The sequence below is a fragment of the Lolium perenne genome, chromosome 7 (genome assembly GCF_019359855.2).
Source record: "Lolium perenne isolate Kyuss_39 chromosome 7, Kyuss_2.0, whole genome shotgun sequence".
Classification (NCBI taxonomy): Eukaryota; Viridiplantae; Streptophyta; class Magnoliopsida; order Poales; family Poaceae; genus Lolium; species Lolium perenne.
This window is the reverse complement of record NC_067250.2, coordinates 215,414,923-215,436,908: the sequence shown is the minus strand read 5'-3', so window position 1 is coordinate 215,436,908 and position 21,986 is coordinate 215,414,923. Positions and strand designations below refer to the sequence as shown.

The 21,986-nt window shown below is 47.9% G+C and overlaps 1 protein-coding gene across 1 annotated transcript; it reads left to right on the top strand.

The window, feature by feature from the left end:
* Nucleotides 1–486: 486 nt before the first annotated feature.
* Nucleotides 487–3,323, top strand: LOC127314220 (serine/threonine-protein kinase-like protein CCR4). Its single transcript, XM_051344674.2, has one exon. It carries the CDS (start codon nt 604–606, stop codon nt 3,145–3,147), a length of 2,544 nt encoding a protein of 847 aa, XP_051200634.1. The 5' UTR covers nt 487–603; the 3' UTR covers nt 3,148–3,323.
* The last annotated feature ends 18,663 nt before the right edge of the window (nt 3,324–21,986 follow it).

Genomic DNA, 21,986 nt, shown 5'->3' with positions numbered 1-21,986 from the left:
ACATGAATCTTGAAACAAGTCTAACGGTTCTGAGATATTTTTCGTAGTTGTAACCTCACTTGTAGCTAAAAAAAATCATCCATTTGCTTACCAGGAAAATGTTTTTGCCATTTCTCTAACAACGTGGAGAGCATAAGAGAATCATAGTGCTAGTAGTTTCTACAGTTAGAGATGCTCTAGCAAGTGCTTATGCACTAATTTGACTCTGTTTAACAGGAGTATAATCCAGCAATGATTGTGAATTTGGAATTTAAGCAGCTGCTGCAGCCTGGCTTAGTGAGGAGGAGGAGGAGGAGGAGAGATTCACAAGGTAGCATTGACACTTGAATTTCAACGGACCTAGTCAAGTCTACCAAACCAAACCTCATCATCGATCCATCATCATACAGTACATATATTTTTTCTAAAATTTTAAATAAATATGATGTATAAATAAAATAAAAAGTAAAACCAACCAAACGCGTTGTCTTCGACTTGTTCTCCATCCATTCATCCACCTACAACCCCAGAACGCAACAAAGCCAAGCAAAGGCTCGCTCGATCGACCTGCTCCCATTCCATCCATCCATCCATGTCGTCTTCTTCCTCTCCATCTCACTCCCAATGCTAATGTCTCGCCGCCGTCACCTCGCCACCAACGCAGCGCCTCTCCTCCTCGCGGTACTCCTCCTCGTCGTCGTTCCGCCGTGCTCGGCGGCGCCGTCGGCGCGCCAGCTCTCCACGGTCGCCATCTCCCACACCAACGACTCCACCCTCGTCTGCGCCCTCATCATCGACAAGACCGACGAGGATGGCGTCTACGCCACCGGCGGCAACTCCAAGCTCCGCTGCGCCTCCTTCCCCGACGGCCAGGTCAGGACCTACCCTTCCGCCGACATCCCCTTCAACGCCATCGCCGCCGGCAAGGACTTTCTTTGCGGCCTCATGGCCCCGGCCGGCGGCCACGCCGCCATGCGCTGGTGGTCCTTCACCGAGGAGGCCGCCGCCAACCGCTCCCGCCCCGTAGGCCGACGCCTCTACTGGGGCCCCTCGCTCCGCTCCATGTCCGCCGGCGGCGGCCACGTCTGCGGCCTCTCCGACGACCACGAGCCCAACTGCTGGGAGTGGCCCGGCCTCTCCCTGCCCAAGGGCCTCGACTTCTCCATCATCGCCCTCGGCCAGAACTTCCTCTGCGGCGTCGACAAGACCAACGGCACCGCCATGCGCTGCTACGGCGGCGGCATGCAGTCGCCGCCCGCCTTCGCGTACGGGGACGCCGCCTACAAGGCCGTCGCCGCCGGCCGCCGGCACGCGTGCGCGGTGGACGCCATGGGCGGCCTCGTGTGCTGGGGCGACGGCAACCCGGACGTCCTCCGGGAGGAGCTGCCCGCCGACATGACGGCCATGGCGCTCGGCCACAACACCACGTGCATCCTCGCCGGGAACGGCACCGTCAGGTGCTGGGGCGTCAAGGTGCCCAAGGAGTACACTCGCACCAGCTTCGCGTCCATCGAGGCCGACGGCGACACCGTGTGCGCCGTCATGACCAGCAACTACTCCGTCGTGTGCTGGGCCAAGGACGGCCGCTTCGACGGGAATCATCTCGTCTTCAACAGCACCCTGCCCGGGGCATGCACCAACAAGACCAGCTGCCAATGCGACGTCGTCTCCGGCTCAGGGGCGCTCTGCGGCACCGGCGGCGGGGTTAGCGGCGTAGAGCTCGCCGTGTGCCATCCTTGCACGATTCCGCTCAACGCGTCGAGGATCGTCGTCGCCAATGGGAGGACCCCGACGCCAGGCAACGATGACAAGAAGAAGAATGCGCTGGTTGTGGGGCTAAGCGCGGCCGGCGCCGGCGTCGCGGTTCTCGCGGCGGTGGGGCTGACGTTCTACCTCGTCGTGTTCAGGAAGTTGGACAAGAAGGCGCACGTCACCGTCAGGCTCGGGGAGTCGTCGTCGAGGGGGCTGTGCCGCGACGGGGAGAGCATGGTCATGCCGGCACCGGAGCGGTCAGCGCTGCAGCCGGCGCGGCCACTCGGGTGCGAGGAGTTCACGCTCAAGGACCTGTCGCGGCTGACCAACGGGTTCGCGGAGGAGTCCAAGATCGGGAGCGGCAGCTTCGGGTGCGTGTACCGCGCGAAGCTCGCCGACGGGCGCGAGATCGCCATCAAGCGCGCCGAGCGCGCGTCCACCGGCGCGCGGAGGCGGCGGCGGTTCGACGCGGAGCACGCATTCCGTTCGGAGTTGCGGCTGCTGTGCCGCGTCAACCACCGCAACCTGGTGTCGCTCCTGGGATTCTGCGAGGAGCGCGGCGAGCGCATCCTCGTGTTCGAGTTCATGCCGCACGGCGCGCTCCACGACCACCTCCACGGCGACGCCACCGACCGGAGCACTTCGCCGCTGTTCTTGTCGTGGGAGGCGCGGCTCCGGGTGGCGCTGGACGCGGCCCGGGGCGTGGAGTACCTGCATTGCTACGCCGTGCCGCTGATCATCCACCGGGACATCAAACCTTCCAACATCCTGCTCGACGCCGACTGGACGGCGAAAGTCTCCGACTTCGGCCTCTCCCTCGCCAGCGGCTCCGCGTCGGCGCCGAACTCGAAGACGTCGGGGACGGCGGGGACGGTGGGGTACATGGACCCGGAGTACTACCGTCTCCAGGAGCTGACCGAGCGGAGCGACGTGTACAGCTTCGGCGTGGTGCTCCTGGAGCTCGTCACCGGCAGGAAGGCGATCCACCGGGACAACAGCGAGGAAGGGAGCGGGTCGCCGAGGAATGTCATCGAGTTCGCCGTGCCGGCCGTGGAGGCCGGCGACATCTCGACCATCCTCGACGGCCGGGTGCCCGCACCGCGCGGGCACGAGGTGGAGGCGGTGGCGCGCGTGGCCAAGATCGGCGCCGAGTGCGTCCGGCGCGGGCGCGGGCGGCCGGTCATGTCGGAGGTGGTGGCCGAACTGGAGTGGGCCGTGACGCTGTGCGAAGAGTACGTCGGCCGGACGACGAGCGGCGCGCGGAACAGCAGCTCCGGGCACGGCGGCTCCGACATGTCTCGGTCTCGGTCGAGGTCGGAGTCCGAGGACCGGAGTCCGTACCACACCCGTGAGTTCAGCTTCGACTCGGGTCGGGTCGCCGGAGTCGGGCATGGCAGGTCCTACTCAACCATGTAAAGATTTGATTCTTTTTCTTCTTCTTCTCCTTCTTTCACAGTGTTTCTGTAGGATGAACCCACCCATAGTAGTTAGTTCTTGTCCATAAAAATTTTACAGGAAAAAACAGAGAGAGAAACAAATTCTCATTTTCCACGAGATGAATCAATGGATTTGCTGTAAATTGTTGCGGTTAATTTTACGTTGTGATCTGTGAAGAAAAACAAATAAGAAATCACAGAGTTTGGGAAATTTTGACACATAGTTATTGGAGTAGTGGTGGGTGTGTACTTTATAAGTTGTAGGTGTAGATAGCCATACTTCAAAGTTCAACAAACAGCAGTTGATAGAACACATGGACGCAACCATAGCTTATACCATGATTTGATCCTCCAGGATCTTGTATAGTACAATAATGTTCCGTGCTAATTTCTTTATTCTCACTTCATTCTCTGCAAGTAGTGGCTGTGTTGAGCTCCAGATTATATTAGTATTTTCTACATTCCAAGTTCTGAATTTATTCCTTATCCAGAAACTAAATTTGAATAATTTCAGAAAATTTCTCTATATCCTAAATTTTAAAAGAATCATTTTACAAATTAAACTGAATATATAGGCAGGAAATTTATTTTATTAAAAATACAGCTCTCATGAAAGGTACATGCATATGTACATACGCTGAAAGTCCACATGAATATACATAAGGATATACAAGCTGATTTCTTGCAGCTTAATTATGCACAAATTTAAAGACGGAGGACATTCGGTGCCCGCAAACTTGATGGGATCAACAACTATTCTTTGGTTACAAGTTGTGCAACGATCCATCAGTGAAGTCACCAGTTGCTCACCAGACAAGGAAGGAAAACATAATTACCAAGTCCTCTACCCTTTATGTTGTTCATAATTATAATTTGAATATTTGATCCATCTTTGCGAATCAAGTTCTGGCATGTACTATGTCAAAGACAAACACACCATTTTGATGACTACAATTTGAAAAGGTAAAACATATAGGCAGTCAGTTTATTTTATTAATTGAAATTACAACTCTTATGATAGGTACGTGTATACTTACATACGCGAAAGTCCACATGAATGTACATAGGGATATACAAGCTGATTTCTTGCAGCTTAGGTACATATACAAATTTAAAGGCGGTGGACATTTGGTGTCTGAAACTTGATGGGATGGACAACTAATCTTTGGTTACAAGTTGTACAACCATGCATCAGGTAAAGTCACCAGTTGCTCACCAAACAAGGAAGGAAACTATGTGGAAATACTTACCAAGTCCTCTACCCTCCATGTTTTTGATAATTAAAATTTGATCCATCCTTGCCGATAAGTCCCCGATACTGCTATGTTGGGCCTGCTTGATTCAAAAGAATTTTCTTACCGGTAGGATTTCTTTGTTCTATAGAGACCATTTGATTTAAAATATGAACCCTCCAAAATTTATATAGATTGCTTTCCTATACTACAAAGTCATAGGATTTCTAGCTAGAGGTTAGACCTCTTGACAAAAACTCTATGTGCCTATGGCAACTACGACTCAATCGTTGTAGAATTTTTTTCTGCATTTTTTCTTAGGGTAAGCTCTTTCGTGCTGTTGTTGTTTTGTCTTTGGTGGCTGTCTTCGGACTAGCCGGTGTGGAGTTCGTGCTACGAGTGGTAGATTCTTGTATTCAAACCCCTGCCTTCTATAAATATAGGGCACGCCTTTGATCTCGCACTCTCGGGTAAAAAAAGTGAATCTAAATATGAAGAGAGGAGGGTGGCCACGACTCCACCAAGGGAAATGCTGGATTCCATCCAGACCTGGTAGACCCCATCCATCCATGAGCATACGAAGAGAAGAGAACAAAAAGAGGAAGGAAGAAAGCTATAGTTTCTTGTTGGTGCTGCATAAAAACGTGAATTTTCAAGGTCAACTTCAACTCCTTGAAACTTTCTGTGTTTTTCGATGGTGCAATCAAATGACTTCCTCAATTAATTCATGTGATGTTGCAACCAAAATTCATGTGATGTTTATTCATGTAGAATTTTACATGGCATGACATATTGTTTCTGCGGTTTTACCCTAATCCCGTGCTTTTAAATCGTCTGAATCAAACGGACCCTAATATAGAAAATCCATATTCTGGTACGTATGTACGCTGTCAAAGATACGTGTATGCTAATTTGATAACCGAAAGTTGACTTGCAAAACATCCGATAAGTAGGATGGTTTGATCTGATCACACATGCAACCAACTGGTAGCTTTTTAAGCATGATGGACTAGGCAATATGAAAATGAAACTGAATATGAATATGATGAAGAGAGGATGGTGGCCACCACTCCACCGAGGGAAAGGCTGGATTCCATCCATACCTGGCAGGCAAGAACGTTTCAATCCATGAGCATACGAAGAGAAGAGAACAAAAAGGAGGAAGAAAATAAGCTTGTATTTTGTTGGTCCGGCATAAATAAGAATATGAAATTTTCAAGGTCAACTTCAACTCCTTGAAACGCGATTGTGGGCAGGCCAATGTCGCCTCAGAGTTCAGAGAAGGTCAGCTCCACACACGTCGTACAGCTGTTTTTGGAGAACGGAACCCTTCTGTTCCATACATATTCCCATCCCACACGCTTTTTTTTTTTTTTTTTTTTTTTTTTTTGCGAAAAGGGCAAATACTATTAAACCACAGTTCTTACAGAAAGGTCTAGAACAAAGATAAAAGTTACAAGTAGGTCCTCCTGGATCCTGTCTTCGTCAACGGCGAGCAAGACGTGCCGATGGCGCGCCGCCGCAACACCTCCTTCAAGACTTGGATCGGAAGTGCCCCTCTGTGGACGGGAAGTCGTCGATCCTCGACTCCGGAGAGCCTCCACCTTGCTCCGTCGACTCAGACGCCATGGTCAACAGCATCAGCACCTTGAGCTTCAACAACCGGCCAGATCCGCCGCACCTCGGACTCCGGCGAGGGGACACCACACACCGCAGATCCGGAGAACCGCGAGCGTGGGGAGGACAGCCGATCCATGACAGGGCTCCACCGAGGCCCACCGCGAGAGGGGAAGATCGCCGCACCAAAAGGCCACTCCGCTGTCGCCACCACCTCCTCAACGCCGTCGGCTGGCCACCTACTCGAGCCTACGCTATGTACACAACGAGATCTGGGGTTCCCCCACCCCCCCGCCACCGGAGAGGCCGACGGAGGGAGAGGGAACCGGCGAATCGCCACCAGCGAGGTGGATTGACTAAGTGGTTTCAAGAAATCGCCTCTCTGCTACTGTTGCGGGAGAGAGGAGACGTCCATGGTCGTCTTCCCATCCCACACGCTTTGTTCCTGTATGTTTGCCAGTTACCCAAACGCGATCCGCGCCGCCAGGGGTGTCGGAGCTGCACCGCACCGGACCTCTGTCACCATGGAGGGGACCACCAGTCACCGCCTGAGCCCACCTCGCTGCCGCCATGGCAGGTTGCCACGCCCAAGCACGACGTGCCACCAAAGCCATCTTCACGGGGCCGCCGCCCTGCAACTCGCGCCGTCGTTAACCAGAAGACACCACCGCTATGCCTAACGCCTGCCCCCACGCCGCGATGTGAGAGGAGATACGAAAAATAGAATATGGTGTATTGATTGTATTGATCACCAAAGGGTACAAGTATATATAGAAGAGAGGAGTAGAGGAAGGGCAAACCATAACCCTATCCGTATACGAATACAACACCCCCCAGTCGAAACTGGGCTGCTGAGACTGGTACGGAAATCCTGGAACACGGTAGTGGGTAATCCTTTGGTGAAAATATCAGCAAACTGTGAGCTGGTAGGCACATGAAGAATGCGAGCTTCTCCGAGGGCAACATGATCACGAACAAAATGCATATCAATCTCGACATGCTTTGTTCGTTGATGTTGCACATAATTAGTTAACAGGTTAGTGGCGCTGATGTTGTCACAGTACACAACAGTGGCTTTGGACGCTGGTTGATGAAGCTCAAGAAGAAGTTGACGGAGCGAGACAGATTTTGGAACACAGTTGGCGACAATGCGATATTCAGCTTCAGCACTAGAATGTGACAGTGTGTTGTCGTTTGGAGGACCTTGACACCAGGTTGGTCCTGAGGAAGATGCAAAAAACCGGGGGTAGACTTGCGGGCATCCTACCTAATCAGCATCAGAGTAAGCCACAAGTTAGGAGGAGGAGCCCCCATGCAGCTGAAGTTCAAGATGAGCAGTCCTGCTAACATATTTTAGAATCCGTTTAATGAGTTGAATATGCGCTTCACGTGGATCGTGCATAAACAAACATACCTATTGAACAGCGTGTGACTAATCTGGCCTCGTGAGTGTCAAATACTAAAGGCCTCGTGCTAAACTCCGATACTGAGAAGGATCAGCTACCAGCTGTCCATTATTAGCCGAGAGTTTGCACTTGGGGTCGATGGGGGTGGATGTGGGGTTGCAGTTGGACATGTTAGCGTGTTCCAAAATGTTAGGAGCATACCGCTGCTGAGAGAGAAATATGCATGTAGGCGTGCATCGCACGTTAACACCAAGGAAGTGATGTAATGCACCCAAGGAATACAGACTGTAGGGAGTTGATAATATGGTGGGGGAGGGAGGTGGTGCTGGCTGTAAGTATGATGTCATGAACATATAGGAGGAGATAGGCGGTGGCGGTGGTGGAGTGGAGAACGAATAGTGAGGTGTCACTTTTGGAGGTCACGAAGCCAAGTGTATGGAGGTAAGTGGTGAAGCGCAGGAACCAAGTGCGAGGAGCTTGCTTGAGGTTGTAAAGATACTTTTTGAGCATGCAAACATGAGCGGGGTGAGCTTCATCCACAAAGCCGGCTGGTTGAGTACAGTAAACAATTTCTGCGAGATCACCATGCAAGAATGCATTCTTCACGTCCAGTTTATGAAGAGGCCAAGACCGAGAGGCGGTAATGCCGAGAACCACACGCACTGTAGTATTTCACCACTGGGCTGAATGTTTTGCCATAGTCAACTCCTTCTTGTTGAGTGAAGGCACGTAGAACCCAACGAGCTATATAACGTGCCAACGAGCCATCTGGGTGCAGTTTGTGTTGAAATATCCATTTGTCGGTTACCACATTGACACCTGCAGGACAAGGAACTAGAGACCAAGTGCCATTCTGAATTCGAGCATCAAATTCATCACTCATAGCGTCGTGCCAACGGGGTTCTTTAAGTGATGTACGGTATGACAAGGGAATAGCAGAGGTGACTGTGGAGATAGAAAGATTAAAATGTTGCTTGGGCATGAAATATCCGGTTTTACCGTGTGTGCGCATATGGTGTGCGTTGTCGGGTGCATCTACCGGGATGAAGACGTTCGGCAGGTGAAGAGGACGGGGCGGCATCGAGTTGATGGGTGGGCAATCTCTGGGCGCGGGGGAGACACGGGTGGAGGTGGCGGCACAGGAGTGGTTGCTGGTTGTGGTTATGATTGCGGCATGGATGGTGCATGTGGATCGAGGAAGATCTGATCCGGTACGGCGGGTGGAGTGGCTGTCTGAAGGAGATATGCCCTAGAGGCAATAATAAAGTGGTTATTATTTATATCTCTATGTTTATGATAAATGTTTATATGTCATGCTATAATTGTATTAACCGAAACATTAGTACATGTGTGATATGTAGACAACAAGAAGTCCCTAGTATGCCTCTTAAACTAGCTTGTTGATTAATGGATGATTAGTTTCATAATCATGAACATTGGATGTTATTAATAACAAGGTTATATCATTATATGAATGATGTAATGGACACACCCAATTAAGCGTAGCATAAGATCTCGTCATTAAGTTATTTGCTATAAGCTTTCGATACATAGTTACCTAATCCTTATGACCATGAGATCATGTAAATCACTTATACCGGAAAGGTACTTTGATTACACCAAACGCCACTGCGTAAATGGGTGGTTATAAAGGTGGGATTAAGTATCCGGAAAGTATGAGTTGAGGCATATGGATCAACAGTGGGATTTGTCCATCCCGATGACGGATAGATATACTCTGGGCCCTCTCGGTGGAATGTCGTCTAATGTCTTGCAAGCATATGAATAAGTTCATAAGAGACCACATACCATGGTACGAGTAAAGAGTACTTGTCAGGAGACGAGGTTGAACAAGGTATAGAGTGATACCGAAGATCAAACCTCGGACAAGTAAAATATCGCGTGACAAAGGGAATTGGTATCGTATGTGAATGGTTCATTCGATCACTAAAGTCATCGTTGAATATGTGGGAGCCATTATGGATCTCCAGATCCCGCTATTGGTTATTGGTCGGAGTGAGTACTCAACCATGTCCGCATAGTTCACGAACCGTAGGGTGACACACTTAAAGTTGGATGTTGAAATGGTAGAACTTGAATATGGAATGGAGTTCGAATATTTGTTCGGAGTCCCGGAAGACATCCCGGACATCACGAGGAGTTCCGGAATGGTCCGGAGAATAAGATTCATATATAGGATGTCATTTTATGTGAATTAAAATGATGCGGAAGGTTCTATGGAAGGTTCTAGAAGGTTCTAGAAAAGTCCGGAAGAAACCACCAAGGAAGGTGGAGTCCAAGTGGGACTCCACCTCCATGGCCGGCCAACCCTAGTGGGGGAGGAGTCCCAAGTGGACTCCCCCTTAGGGGGCCGGCCACCCCCCCATATGGAAGGGGGGAATCCCACCCCAAGTGGGATTCCCACCCTAGGTAGGTTTCCTTTTCATATGGAAGGTTTTGGTTTCGGGTCTTATTCGAAGACTTGGAGTCCAACACTTGGGGTTCCACCTATATAATGAGGGGCCAAGGGAGGGGGCCGGCCACCCCAAGACCACAAGCTGGCCGCCCCATTGAAGTGGCCGGCCACCCCCTCCCAAACCCTAGCCGCCCCCCTCTCCTCCATATCTCCCGCGTAGCTTTAGCGAAGCTCTGCCGGAGTTCTCCACCGCCACCGACACCACGCCGTCGTGCTGTCGGATTCAAGAGGAGCTACTACTTCCGCTGCCCGCTGGAACGGGAGCTGGACGTCGTCTTCATCAACAACCGAACGTGTGACCGAGTACGGAGGTGCTGCCCGTTCGTGGCGCCGGAGCGATCGTGATCAAGATCTTCTACGCGCTTTTGCAAGCGGCAAGTGAACGTCTACCGCAGCAACAAGAGCCTCATCTTGTAGGCTTTGGAATCTCTTCAAGGGTGAGACTCGATACTCCCTCGTTGCTACCGTCTTCTAGATTGCATCTTGGCTTGGATTGCGTGTTCGCGGTAGGAAATTTTTTGTTTTGTATGCAACGTTATCCTACAGTGGTATCAGAGCCGTGTCTATGCATAGATGGTTGCACGAGTAGAACACAATGGTTTGTGGGCGTTGATGCTCTTGTTATCTTTAGTTTGAACACTTTGCATCTTCGTGGCATAGTGGGATGAAGCGGCTCGGACTAACTTTACATGACCGCGTTCATGAGACTTGTTCCTCGTTCGACATGCAACTTGTATTGCATAAGAGGCTTTGCGGGTGTCTGTCTCTCCTACTATAGTGAAGATTCAATTTACTCTTCTATTGAAAACATTAGTATCAACGTTGTGGTTCATGTTCGTAGGTAGATTAGATCTCTCTCGAAAACCCTAAACCACGTAAAATATGCAAACCAAATTAGAGACGTCTAACTTGTTTTTGCAGGGTTTGGTGATGTGATATGGCCATAATGTGATGATGAATATGTATGAGATGATCATTATTGTATTGTGGCAACCGGCAGGAGCCTTATGGTTGTCTTTAAATTTCATGTTGAGTAGTATTTCAAAGTAGTTGTAATAGTTGCTACATGGAGGACAATCATGAAGACGGCGCCATTGACCTTGACGCTACGCCGACGATGATGGAGATCATGCCCGAAGATGATGGAGATCATGTCCGTGCTTTGGAGATGAAGATCAAAGGCGCAAAGACAAAAGGGCCATATCATATCACATATGAACTGCATGTGATGTTAATCCTTTTATGCATCTTATTTTGCTTAGATCGCGACGGTAGCATTATAAGATGATCCCTCACTAAAATCTCAAGATAATAAAGTGTTCATCCTTAGTTGCACCGTTGCCAAGACTTGTCGTTTCGAAGCATCTCGTGATGATCGGGTGTGATAGAATCAACAAGTGCATACAACGGGTGCAAGACAGTTTTGCACATGCGGATACTAAGGTGGCCTTGACGAGCCTAGCATGTACAGACATGGTCTCGGAACACGTGATACCGAAAGGTAGAGCATGAATCATATGGTTGATATGATGAACACTTTGAGTGTTCGCCATTGAAATCACACCTTGTCTCGTGATGATCGGACATAGGTGCGGTGGATTTGGTTCGTGTGATCACTAAGACAATGCGAGGGATATTGTTTTGAGTGGGAGTTCATCTAGATTTTTAATTATGTTGAATTAAAATTTGAACTCAATTTGTCATAAACTTAGTCTAAACTTTTGCAAATATATGTTGTAGAGATGGCGTCCCCAATCAATTTTAACCAGTTCCTAGAGAAAGAAAAACTTAAGAGCAACGGTAGCAACTTCACCGATCGGTTCCGTCATGTGAGGATCTTCCTCTGGCGGAAATCTGCAATATGTGCTTGATGCACCGCTAGGTGACCCTCCTGCAGAAACTGAAACCGATGAAGTAAAAGCTGTTTACAAGACTCGGAAAACTCGGTACTCTCAAGTTCAGTGTGCCATCCTGTGCAGTCTGGAATCCGATCTTCAAAAACGTTTTGAGCACCACGATCCTCATGAGTTGATGAATGAGCTGAAAGCTATATTCGAGACTCATGCGGCCGTGGAATGCTATGAAGCATCGAAACATTTCTTCAGCTGTATGATGGAAGAAGGCAACTCCGTTAGTGAGCACATGCTCGCCATGACCGGGCATGCGAAGAAACTCAGTGACTTGGGAATAGTGATTCCTAACAGACTGGGGATTAATCGTGTCCTTCAATCACTGCCACCAAGTTACAAGAACTTTGTGATGAACTAAAATATGCAGAACATGAACAAGGAGTTACCTGAACTCTTTGGCATGCTAAAAGCTGCTGAGATTGAGATCAAGAAAGAGCACCAAGTGTTGATGGTCAACAAGACCACCAGTTTCAAGAAACAGGGCAAGTCTAAGGGAAAATTCAAGAAGGGTGGCAAGAAAGCTGCCACGCCTCCTATGAAACCTAAGAACGGCCCTAAGCCTGATGCTGAGTGCTATTATCGCAAGGAGAAGGGACACTAGAAGCGTAATTGCTCCAAGTATCTCGGCTGATCTGAAGAGCGGCCTTGTCAAGAAGAAGAAAGAAGGTATATCTGATATACATGTTATAGATGTTTATCTCACTGGTTCTCGTTCTAGTACCTGGGTATTTGATACTGGTTCGGTTGCTCATATTTGTAACTCGAAACAGGAACTAAAGAATAAACGAAGACTACTGAAAGATGAAGTGACGATGCGCGTTGGAAATGGATCCAAAGTCGATGTGATCGCTGTCGGCACACTTCCTCTACATCTACCTTCGGGACTAGTTTTAAGCCTAAATAATTGTTATTTTGTACCCGCGTTGAGCATGAACATTATATCTGGATCTTGTTTAATGCAAGACGGTTATTCATTCAAGTCTGAGAATAATGGTTGTTCTATTTTTATGAATAATATCTTTTATGGTCGAGCACCAGAAAAGAATGGCTTATTTCTGTTAGATCTCGATAGTAGTGATACACATATAAATAACATTGATGCTAAGCGAATTAAACTGAATGATAATTCTACTTATATGTGGCACTATCGTCTTGGTCATATTGGAGTGAAACGCATGAAGAAACTCCATACTGATGGATTACTTGAATCACTTGACTTTGAGTCACTTGATAGATGCGAAGCATGTCTGATGGGAAAAATGACTAAGACTCCATTTTCTGGTATGATGGAGCGAGCTACTGACTTATTGGAAATCATACATACCGATGTGTGCGGACCAATGAGCGTAGCATCGCGCGGTGGTTATCGTTATGTTCTAACCTTCACAGATGATCTGAGTAGATATGTGTATATCTATTTCATGAAACATAAATCCGAAACTTTCGAGAAGTTTAAGGAATTTCAAAGTGAAGTAGAAAATCAACGTAACAAGAAGATTAAATTTCTACGATCTGATCGTGGAGGTGAATATCTGAGTTATGAGTTTGGCATGCATTTAAATAAATGTGGAATACTTTCACAATTGACACCGCCGGGAACACCTCAACGAAACGGTGTGTCCGAATATCGTAATCGAACTCTCTTAGATATGGTTCGTTCTATGATGTCTCTTACTGATTTGCCGTTATCATTTTGGAGTTATGCATTAGAGACATCCGCATTCACTTTAAATAGAGCACCATCAAACTGTGAGAAACGACACCGTATGAATTATGGTTTAATAAGAAACCTAAGCTGTCGTTCCTGAAAGTTTGGGGTTGCGAAGCCTATGTAAAGAAGTTACAATCGGACAAGCTAGAACCCAAAGCGGAGAAATGCGTCTTCATAGGATACCCTAAGGAAACTATAGGGTATACTTTCTATCACAAACCCGAAGGCAAAATCTTTGTTGCTAAGAACGGAACCTTTCTTGAGAAAGAATTTCTCACTAAAGAAGTGACTGGAAGAAAAGTAGAACTTGATGAGATTGATGAATCTATACTCGTTGATCAGAGTAGCGCAGTACCGGAAGTTGTACCTGTACCGCCTACACCGGCAACAGAGGAAGCTAATGATAATGATCATGAAACTTCGAACGAGGAATACACTGAACCTCGCAGATCGACAAGGGAGCGTACCACTCCTGATTGGTATGATCCTTGTCTAAATGTCATGATTGTGGATAACAATGATGAGGACCCTGCGACGTATGAAGAAGCGATGATGAGCCCAGATTCCAACAAATGGCAAGAAGCCATGAAATCCGAAATGGGATCCATGTATGATAACAAAGTATGGACTTTGGTAGACTTACCTGATAGCCGAAAGGCTGTCGAGAATAAATGGATCTTCAAGAGAAAAACAGATGCTGATGGTAATATTACTGTCTATAAAGCTCGACTTGTCGCAAAGGGTTTCCGACAAATTCAAGGAGTTGACTACGATGAGACTTTCTCACCTGTAGCGAAGCTAAAATCTGTGAGGATTTTGTTAGCAATAGCTGCATTTTTCGATTATGAGATTTGGCAGATGGATGTCAAAACGGCGTTCCTTAATGGAGACATTGAGGAAGAGTTGTATATGGTACAACCCAAAGGTTTTGTCGATCCTAAAAATGCTGACAAAGTATGCAAACTTAAGCGTTCAATCTATGGACTGAAGCAAGCATCAAGAAGTTGGAACCGACGCTTTGATAAGGTGATCAAAGACTTCGGGTTTATACAGTGTCATGGAGAGGCCTGTATTTACAAGAAAGTGAGTGGGAGCTCTGTAGCATTCCTGATATTATATGTAGATGACATATTATTGATCGGGAATCATATAGAACTATTAAGCAGTGTTAAAGGTTATTTGAATAATAGTTTTTCAATGAAAGACCTTGGTGAAGCATCGTATATATTAGGCATCAAGATTTATAGAGATAGATCAAGACGCCTAATAGGGCTATCACAGAGTACATATCTGGACAAGATTCTAAAGAAGTTTAGAATGGACGAAAGTAAGAAAGGGTTCTTACCTATGTTACCAGGCAAGGTCTTGAGTAAGACTCAAGGAACGGCTACGGCAGAAGAAAGAGAAAGGATGAGTAATATCTCCTATGCCTCGGCAGTAGGATCTATCATGTATGCCATGCTATGTACTAGACCGGATATAGCACATGCTGTTAGTTTGACTAGCAGATATCAAAGTGATCCAGGAATGGAACACTGGACAGCGGTCAAGAATATCCTGAAGTACTTGAAAAAGGATATGTTTCTTTGTTATGGAGGTGACCAAGAGCTCGTTGTAAGTGGTTACACCGATACAAGTTGGAACACTGATCCTGATGACTCTAAGTCACAGTCTGGGTACGTGTTTATATTGAATGGTGCTGCAAAGAAGCTGGGCAAGCTCGAAGCAGTGCACGGTGGCGAAGTCTTCAACAGAATCAGAGTACATAGCGGCTTCAGAGGCTTCATCAGAAGCGGTATGGATGAAAAGGTTCATTGTAGAGCTCGGTGTGGTTCCTAGTGCATTGGACCCATTAATCATTTACTGTGATAACATGGGTGCCATCGCCAATGCACAAGAGCCAAGGTCACACAAGAGGCTGAAGCATATCAAGCTGCGTTACCACTCGATTCGCGAGTACATCGAAGATGGAGAAGTAAAGATTTGCAAAGTACACACTGATCTGAATGTAGCAGATCCGTTGACTAAAGCTCTCCCTAGGGCAAAGCATGACCAACACCAGAATGCCATGGGTGTTAGGTATATTACAATGTAATCTAGATTATTGACTCTAGTGCAAGTGGGAGACTGAAGGAGATATGCCCTAGAGGCAATACTAAAGTGGTTATTATTTATATCTCTATGTTTATGATAAATGTTTATATGTCATGCTATAATTGTATTAACCGAAACATTAGTACATGTGTGATATGTAGACAACAAGAAGTCCCTAGTATGCCTCTTAAACTAGCTTGTTGATTAATGGATGATTAGTTTCATAATCATGAACATTGGATGTTATTAATAACAAGGTTATATCATTATATGAATGATGTAATGGACACACCCAATTAAGCGTAGCATAAGATCTCGTCATTAAGTTATTTGCTATAAGCTTTCGATACATAGTTACCTAATCCTTATGACCATGAGATCATGTAAATCACTTATACCGGAAAGGTACTTTGATTACACCAAACGCCACTGCGTAAATGGGTGGTTATAAAGGTGGGATTAAGTATCCGGAAAGTATGAGTTGAGGCATATGGATCAACAGTGGGATTTGTCCATCCCGATGACGGATAGATATACTCTGGGCCCTCTCGGTGGAATGTTGTCTAATGTCTTGCAAGCATATGAATAAGTTCATAAGAGACCACATACCACGGTACGAGTAAAGAGTACTTGTCAGGAGACGAGGTTGAACAAGGTATAGAGTGATACCGAAGATCAAACCTCGGACAAGTAAAATATCGCGAGACAAAGGGAATTGGTATCGTATGTGAATGGTTCATTCGATCACTAAAGTCATCGTTGAATATGTGGGAGCCATTATGGATCTCCAGATCCCGCTATTGGTTATTGGTCGGAGTGAGTACTCAACCATGTCCGCATAGTTCACGAACCGTAGGGTGACACACTTAAAGTTGGATGTTGAAATGGTAGAACTTGAATATGGAATGGAGTTCGAATATTTGTTCAGAGTCCCGGATGAGATCCCGGACATCACGAGGAGTTCCGGAATGGTCCGGAGAATAATATTCATATATAGGATGTCATTTTATGTGAATTAAAATGATGCGGAAGGTTCTATGGAAGGTTCTAGAAGGTTCTAGAAAAGTCCGGAAGAAACCACCAAGGAAGGTGGAGTCCAAGTGGGACTCCACCTCCATGGCCGGCCAACCCTAGTGGGGGAGGAGTCCCAAGTGGACTCCCCCTTAGGGGGCCGGCCACCCCCCCATATGGAAGGGGGAATCCTACCCCAAGTGGGATTCCCACCCTAGGTAGGTTTCCTTTTCATATGGAAGGTTTTGGTTTCGGGTCTTATTCGAAGACTTGGAGTCCAACACTTGGGGTTCCACCTATATAATGAGGGGCCAAGGGAGGGGGCCGGCCACCCCAAGACCACAAACTGGCCGCCCCATTGAAGTGGCCGGCCACCCCTCCCAAACCCTAGCCGCCCCCCTCTCCTCCATATCTCCCGCGTAGCTTTAGCGAAGCTCCGCCGGAGTTCTCCACCGCCACCGACACCACGCCGTCATGCTGTCGGATTCAAGAGGAGCTACTACTTCCGCTGCCCGCTGGAACGGGAGCTGGACGTCGTCTTCATCAACAACCGAACGTGTGACCGAGTACGGAGGTGCTGCCCGTTCGTGGCGCCGGAGCGATCGTGATCAAGATCTTCTACGCACTTTTGCAAGAGGCAAGTGAACGTCTACCGTAGCAACAAGAGCCTCATCTTGTAGGCTTTGGAATCTCTTCAAGGGTGAGACTCGATACTCCCTCGTTGCTACCGTCTTCTAGATTGCATCTTGGCTTGGATTGCGTGTTCGCGGTAGGAAAATTTTTGTTTTCTATGCAACGTTATCCTACACTATCGGAGGGGGATTTTCTGTGGAGATGCTCGGTGGGGGTTGTGGAGAGCCGTCGGAGTGCGGAAAGGAACTTTTGTCGAAAACGACATGACGTGATGATGATTTTGCGAGAGGAGAGATCAAAGCACATGTAGCCCTTATGTTCACGTGGGTAGCCTAGGAGGATACACCGGGTGGAGCAAGGGGAGAGTTTGTGGTCTATGGAGTGAGAAATATTTGGAAAACAAAGCCAGCCAAAAGTACGTAGATGGTCATAGGTGGGATGAACACTGTATAGGAGAAAGTAAGGAGTGAAATTGGCAATGACTCGAGACGGTCGAATGTTGAGAAGATGGTCTGTGGTGTTTATTGCTTTAGCCCAGATAGGAGGTGGTAGTTTGGCTTGGAATATGAGTGTCCTAAAGACATTATTTGTAGTACGAATCATGCGTTCAACACAGCCGTTTTGGGGTGAGGTGTAGGGACAGGAGAGCCTAAGGGTAATACTGTGGTCGAAGAGGAAAGTGCGTAGAGGTGTGGTGAGGAATTCCCCACCGTTGTCACGTTGGAGGCAACGGATGGTGGTGTGAAATTGGGTGGTGACAAAAGAAAAGAAACTAAGTAATGTGTCACATGTGTTAGATTTAGCTCGTAGAGGAAAGACCTAAGTAAAATGAGAAAAATCATCCAAAACAACAAGATAATATTTATAGCCAAAACAACTAATAACTGGAGGTCCATATATAGATCACAGTGAATGAGATCAAAAGGTGAAAAAACCTGAGAATTCGATACATGAAAAGGTAATTTGTCGTGTTTCCCTAACTGACAGGCATCTCACCAAGTTTGAGTGCCGGTATTTTTATTATAGTGAGAAAGAAAATCTAATGGTAAATGAGCTAAAGCGGTGGAGCTGGGATGGCCAAGACATCGATTCTAGAGATCATTGGTGACAGCAAGAACAGTTGTGGTGGAGCCACCGTGATCACCGAAGAATGGGCAGAGGTCGTCGGGGCTATTGGAGCGCATTAGGACCCTCCTAGTGAAAAGATCCTTCAGAGAAAAACCAAATGGGTTAAATTCAACAGACCAGTTGTTGTCACGAACAAATTTTCGAGTGGCACAAAGGTTTTGAATAAGTGATAGAGAAACAAGAACATCGTTAAGTAGAAAGGGTCGAGACATGAGTTTGGCAGTACCAGTAGCAACAACAGGAAGACGTGACCCATTGCCAACAACAATATGATGAGAATTTATGTATGAAACGGGATGAGATGAGGTCAGTATACCTTGATTGCCGGTGACATGAGATGTAGCACCGGAGTCCATGATCTAGTCCCAGCTCGAGGAAGGGAACGTGTTTCCGTAACTTGGGGCATTGTGGTAGTGTTATCACCAGATTTTAACCAAATCAGAGGTGGGCCGTGATTGAGATGGGCTTAACAAACATACGTAGAAAATATTCATGAATCGGCCTTGTATAAAGAGTTTGGGCTAAATTGCCCGTGTATCTGTAAATATAGTAGGATACGTGTCAGTTAGGATTAAAAGGTAGAGTTTAGCTCGTACACGGTTGGGATTATTCCCACGTTAGAAAGTCTACGGACTATAAATATGTATCTAGGGTTATTGAGAAGGAAGACGATCACGTTCACAACAAAACCAATCTAGGCGCATCGCCACCCCTTGTTTCGAGGGTTTCTTCCGGGTAAGCGCTATGCTGCCTAGATCACATCTTGCGATCTAGGCAGAATCTTGTTTATCTGTTGTTCATGTGTTGCTCGTACTGAAGCCTTTTTGATGGCGAGCAACACCGTTATCATGGATATGTTAGGGTTAGCATCGGTACTTTCTCGATGTATTTGATTAGTCATGCTACTCCTGGATATCTAGCCACCCTTGTACCGATCTTAGGTGCAAGGGTGGCACCCTGCTTAGTCATTGTTTAGTAGATTCGATCCGTTACGATTGCTCCTTGTTCTTCAAGGATTAGTTTAATATCTACATAGTTAGGCCTTATAAACGGGTTGAAGGATCCAGTAGCACGTAGGGTATAGTTTGCTAGTCCTAGAGAAGATGTTCCGAGAATCAACTCCACGTTGGTTTTTAGGCCTTGTCTAGAGCTGGTTTATTATCACTTTTCGTGGTTCCATGTGCTCAATCACGTGTAGGACGTTCCGGTTATGTGGTGAAAACCCTAGATCGTCGTAGATCGTTTTAACTTAATATTGATCAAGCAGGACCACCATGTTATCGTAGATCTCATACGAATCATGGGTGGATCGGCTCCTTGAGCCGATTCACGGGACAACCTGAGAGCCGATCGAGGCTCGTATTTAATGTTTACGTGTATGCCATGCAGGAAACTAGTCGAAGCAATCCATCACCTTCCTGACCAGGTATAGGTCAGGTGGCACGCCCTTGCACCAGCATCGGACGTGCGTGCCGGAGCTTTGCGGGCCGTCGTCCGAGGGACTAGGGCCCTCCAGCAGTCCTGGGAGCCTCCCGGCTCTTCGTGTTGCCCGTCGCTACTCGTCGGTGGGTTTTGATGGTCAACACATTCTGGCACGCCCGGTGGGACCTTCTTCTACAACAACTGCATCAACATCCGCATCGGAGATGGCGGAAGATCCAGTCACGTACGAAGACCTGTCCGAGGAGTACAAGAAGAAGTACGACGAGATCAAAGCTCTCTTCGAAACCGACCTCATCGGCTCTTTCCAGAGGACCCGCTCACACGGCATCAGGTGGAAAGGGTTCTCAGCTGAAGGCGCTCTCGATGGAGTGGATCTGTCTACTCCTTCAGAAAAACGCACCAGGTCTCTACGTCAGGAGGTTAATCACATGGTAGCGCACTCGCTACACCGCCATTCTGAGAGCCTGGTGAACGCTTTAGAGCGTGTTGCGCTGCGCGTGGTCCAGGAAATCATGAAGCATCAGTACTCTCCGTCAGGACCTGCCCTAGGGACTCACCAAGGAGAGAAACAGTTCCAGACCCGACCACCGCTGCCGTTCGCGCTAGCAGCGCCAGAAGTGCCGAGTTCACTGGCATACGTCGTCTACAAGATCGGTGGTGATCCTAGTGATTACCAGTTCTTGTATGAACCGCCTAAGGAGATCCCGCACGGATACATGTGCACATATGTGCCAGACTGCAATAACTGGGCGCGCACGAACTAGGTTGCAACAGTAGGGATCTCTGGAACAGCAAGAGGGGTTTCTGGATCGGATCCCGAGAAGCAGGCGTGGCTAGCTAAGAATGCCACTCCAACGAATCATCAAAGCTCAACTCCTGCAGCTAGCACCGTGGATCAGATCAGTGCAATCTTGCGGGACCAATTCGGCATGGTGCCGAAGAGGAGGGCAATCAGCTACTCCAAGCCGTACCCCAACGAGTACGATTTGATCCTACTACCACCCAAATATCGGCTCCCTGAATTCTCCAAGTTTAGTGGATCGGAAGGCTCTAGTTCAGTTGAGCATGTGAGCCGATATTTGGCGCAGTTGGGCATGATCTCAGCATCAGACCCATTACGTGTGAGGTTTTTCGCGCAATCTCTCACAGGATCGGCTTTCGGGTGGTACACCTCGCTGCCACCAGATTCAATCCGGACTTGGAAGCAGATGGAAGAATAGTTCCACATGCAATATCACTCAGAAGATTTCGAGGCTGGCATTGCCGATCTAGCACAAATACGACAGAAGCGCAGAGAAACAGTATCTGAATACATTCAGCGCTTCAGGGCCGTCAGGAACCGATGCTATTCGGCTCGTATGAATGAAAAAGAGGCAGTCGATCTGGCAGTGGTGGGTCTTGCATCGCCGATCAAGGATATGGCTTCCCAAGCAGAGTACACTTCACTGGCGCATATGGTTCAGAAACTATCATTATATGAACAGCGCCACCCAGAGTTGTACCAGGACAAGTTCAAGCGCGCGGTAGTCCTGGTTGAGACAGAAGGAGATGAAGACTCTGCGGGAGATCAGGAGGTAGCCGTGGCTGAATGGACTCGGTGGGCAAACCCCGTGTCCTGCAGATGGGTTAAACCACAAGGTCCTGCAGAAGGGTTTGACTTCGACGTAAGCAAAGCTGAGCAGATTTTCGACCTCTTACTCAAGGAGAAGCAGCTGAAGTTACCCGAAGGCCATAAAATCCCTACAGTGCAATAGATGAACGGAAGGCCGTACTGCAAGTGGCATAACACGTTCACCCATACCACCAGCGACTGCAGGGTGTGGCGTCAGCAGATCCAAATGGCGATAGAACAAGGCCGTCTAATTTTCAGCCAGTACGCCATGAAAGTTGACACGCACCCCTTCCCTGCCGTTAACATGGTGGAGTGCACTTACCCTGGGAGGTGTCAGCCAGGTTTCTCGTTCAGCATCAACATGGTAGGACCTGTGTACCACCCTGGTAAGGACAAAGACGAGAGCAGCCGCTCTCGTGACAAACAAAAAGAGGGGGCCGTTCCACGTGACCGGCCCCAACGTAATGACAAGCGCTACATCACGGAGGAGCAAGTGAGGAACGTGCGATACCAGCGACCTCTCTCAGAGCACCTCCTCAACAAATA

Bases quoted from the DNA above. Each gene is read 5' to 3' on its own strand.
- LOC127314220 (XM_051344674.2), top strand. From the start codon at position 604: ATGCTAATGTCTCGCCGCCGTCACCTCGCCACCAACGCAGCGCCTCTC.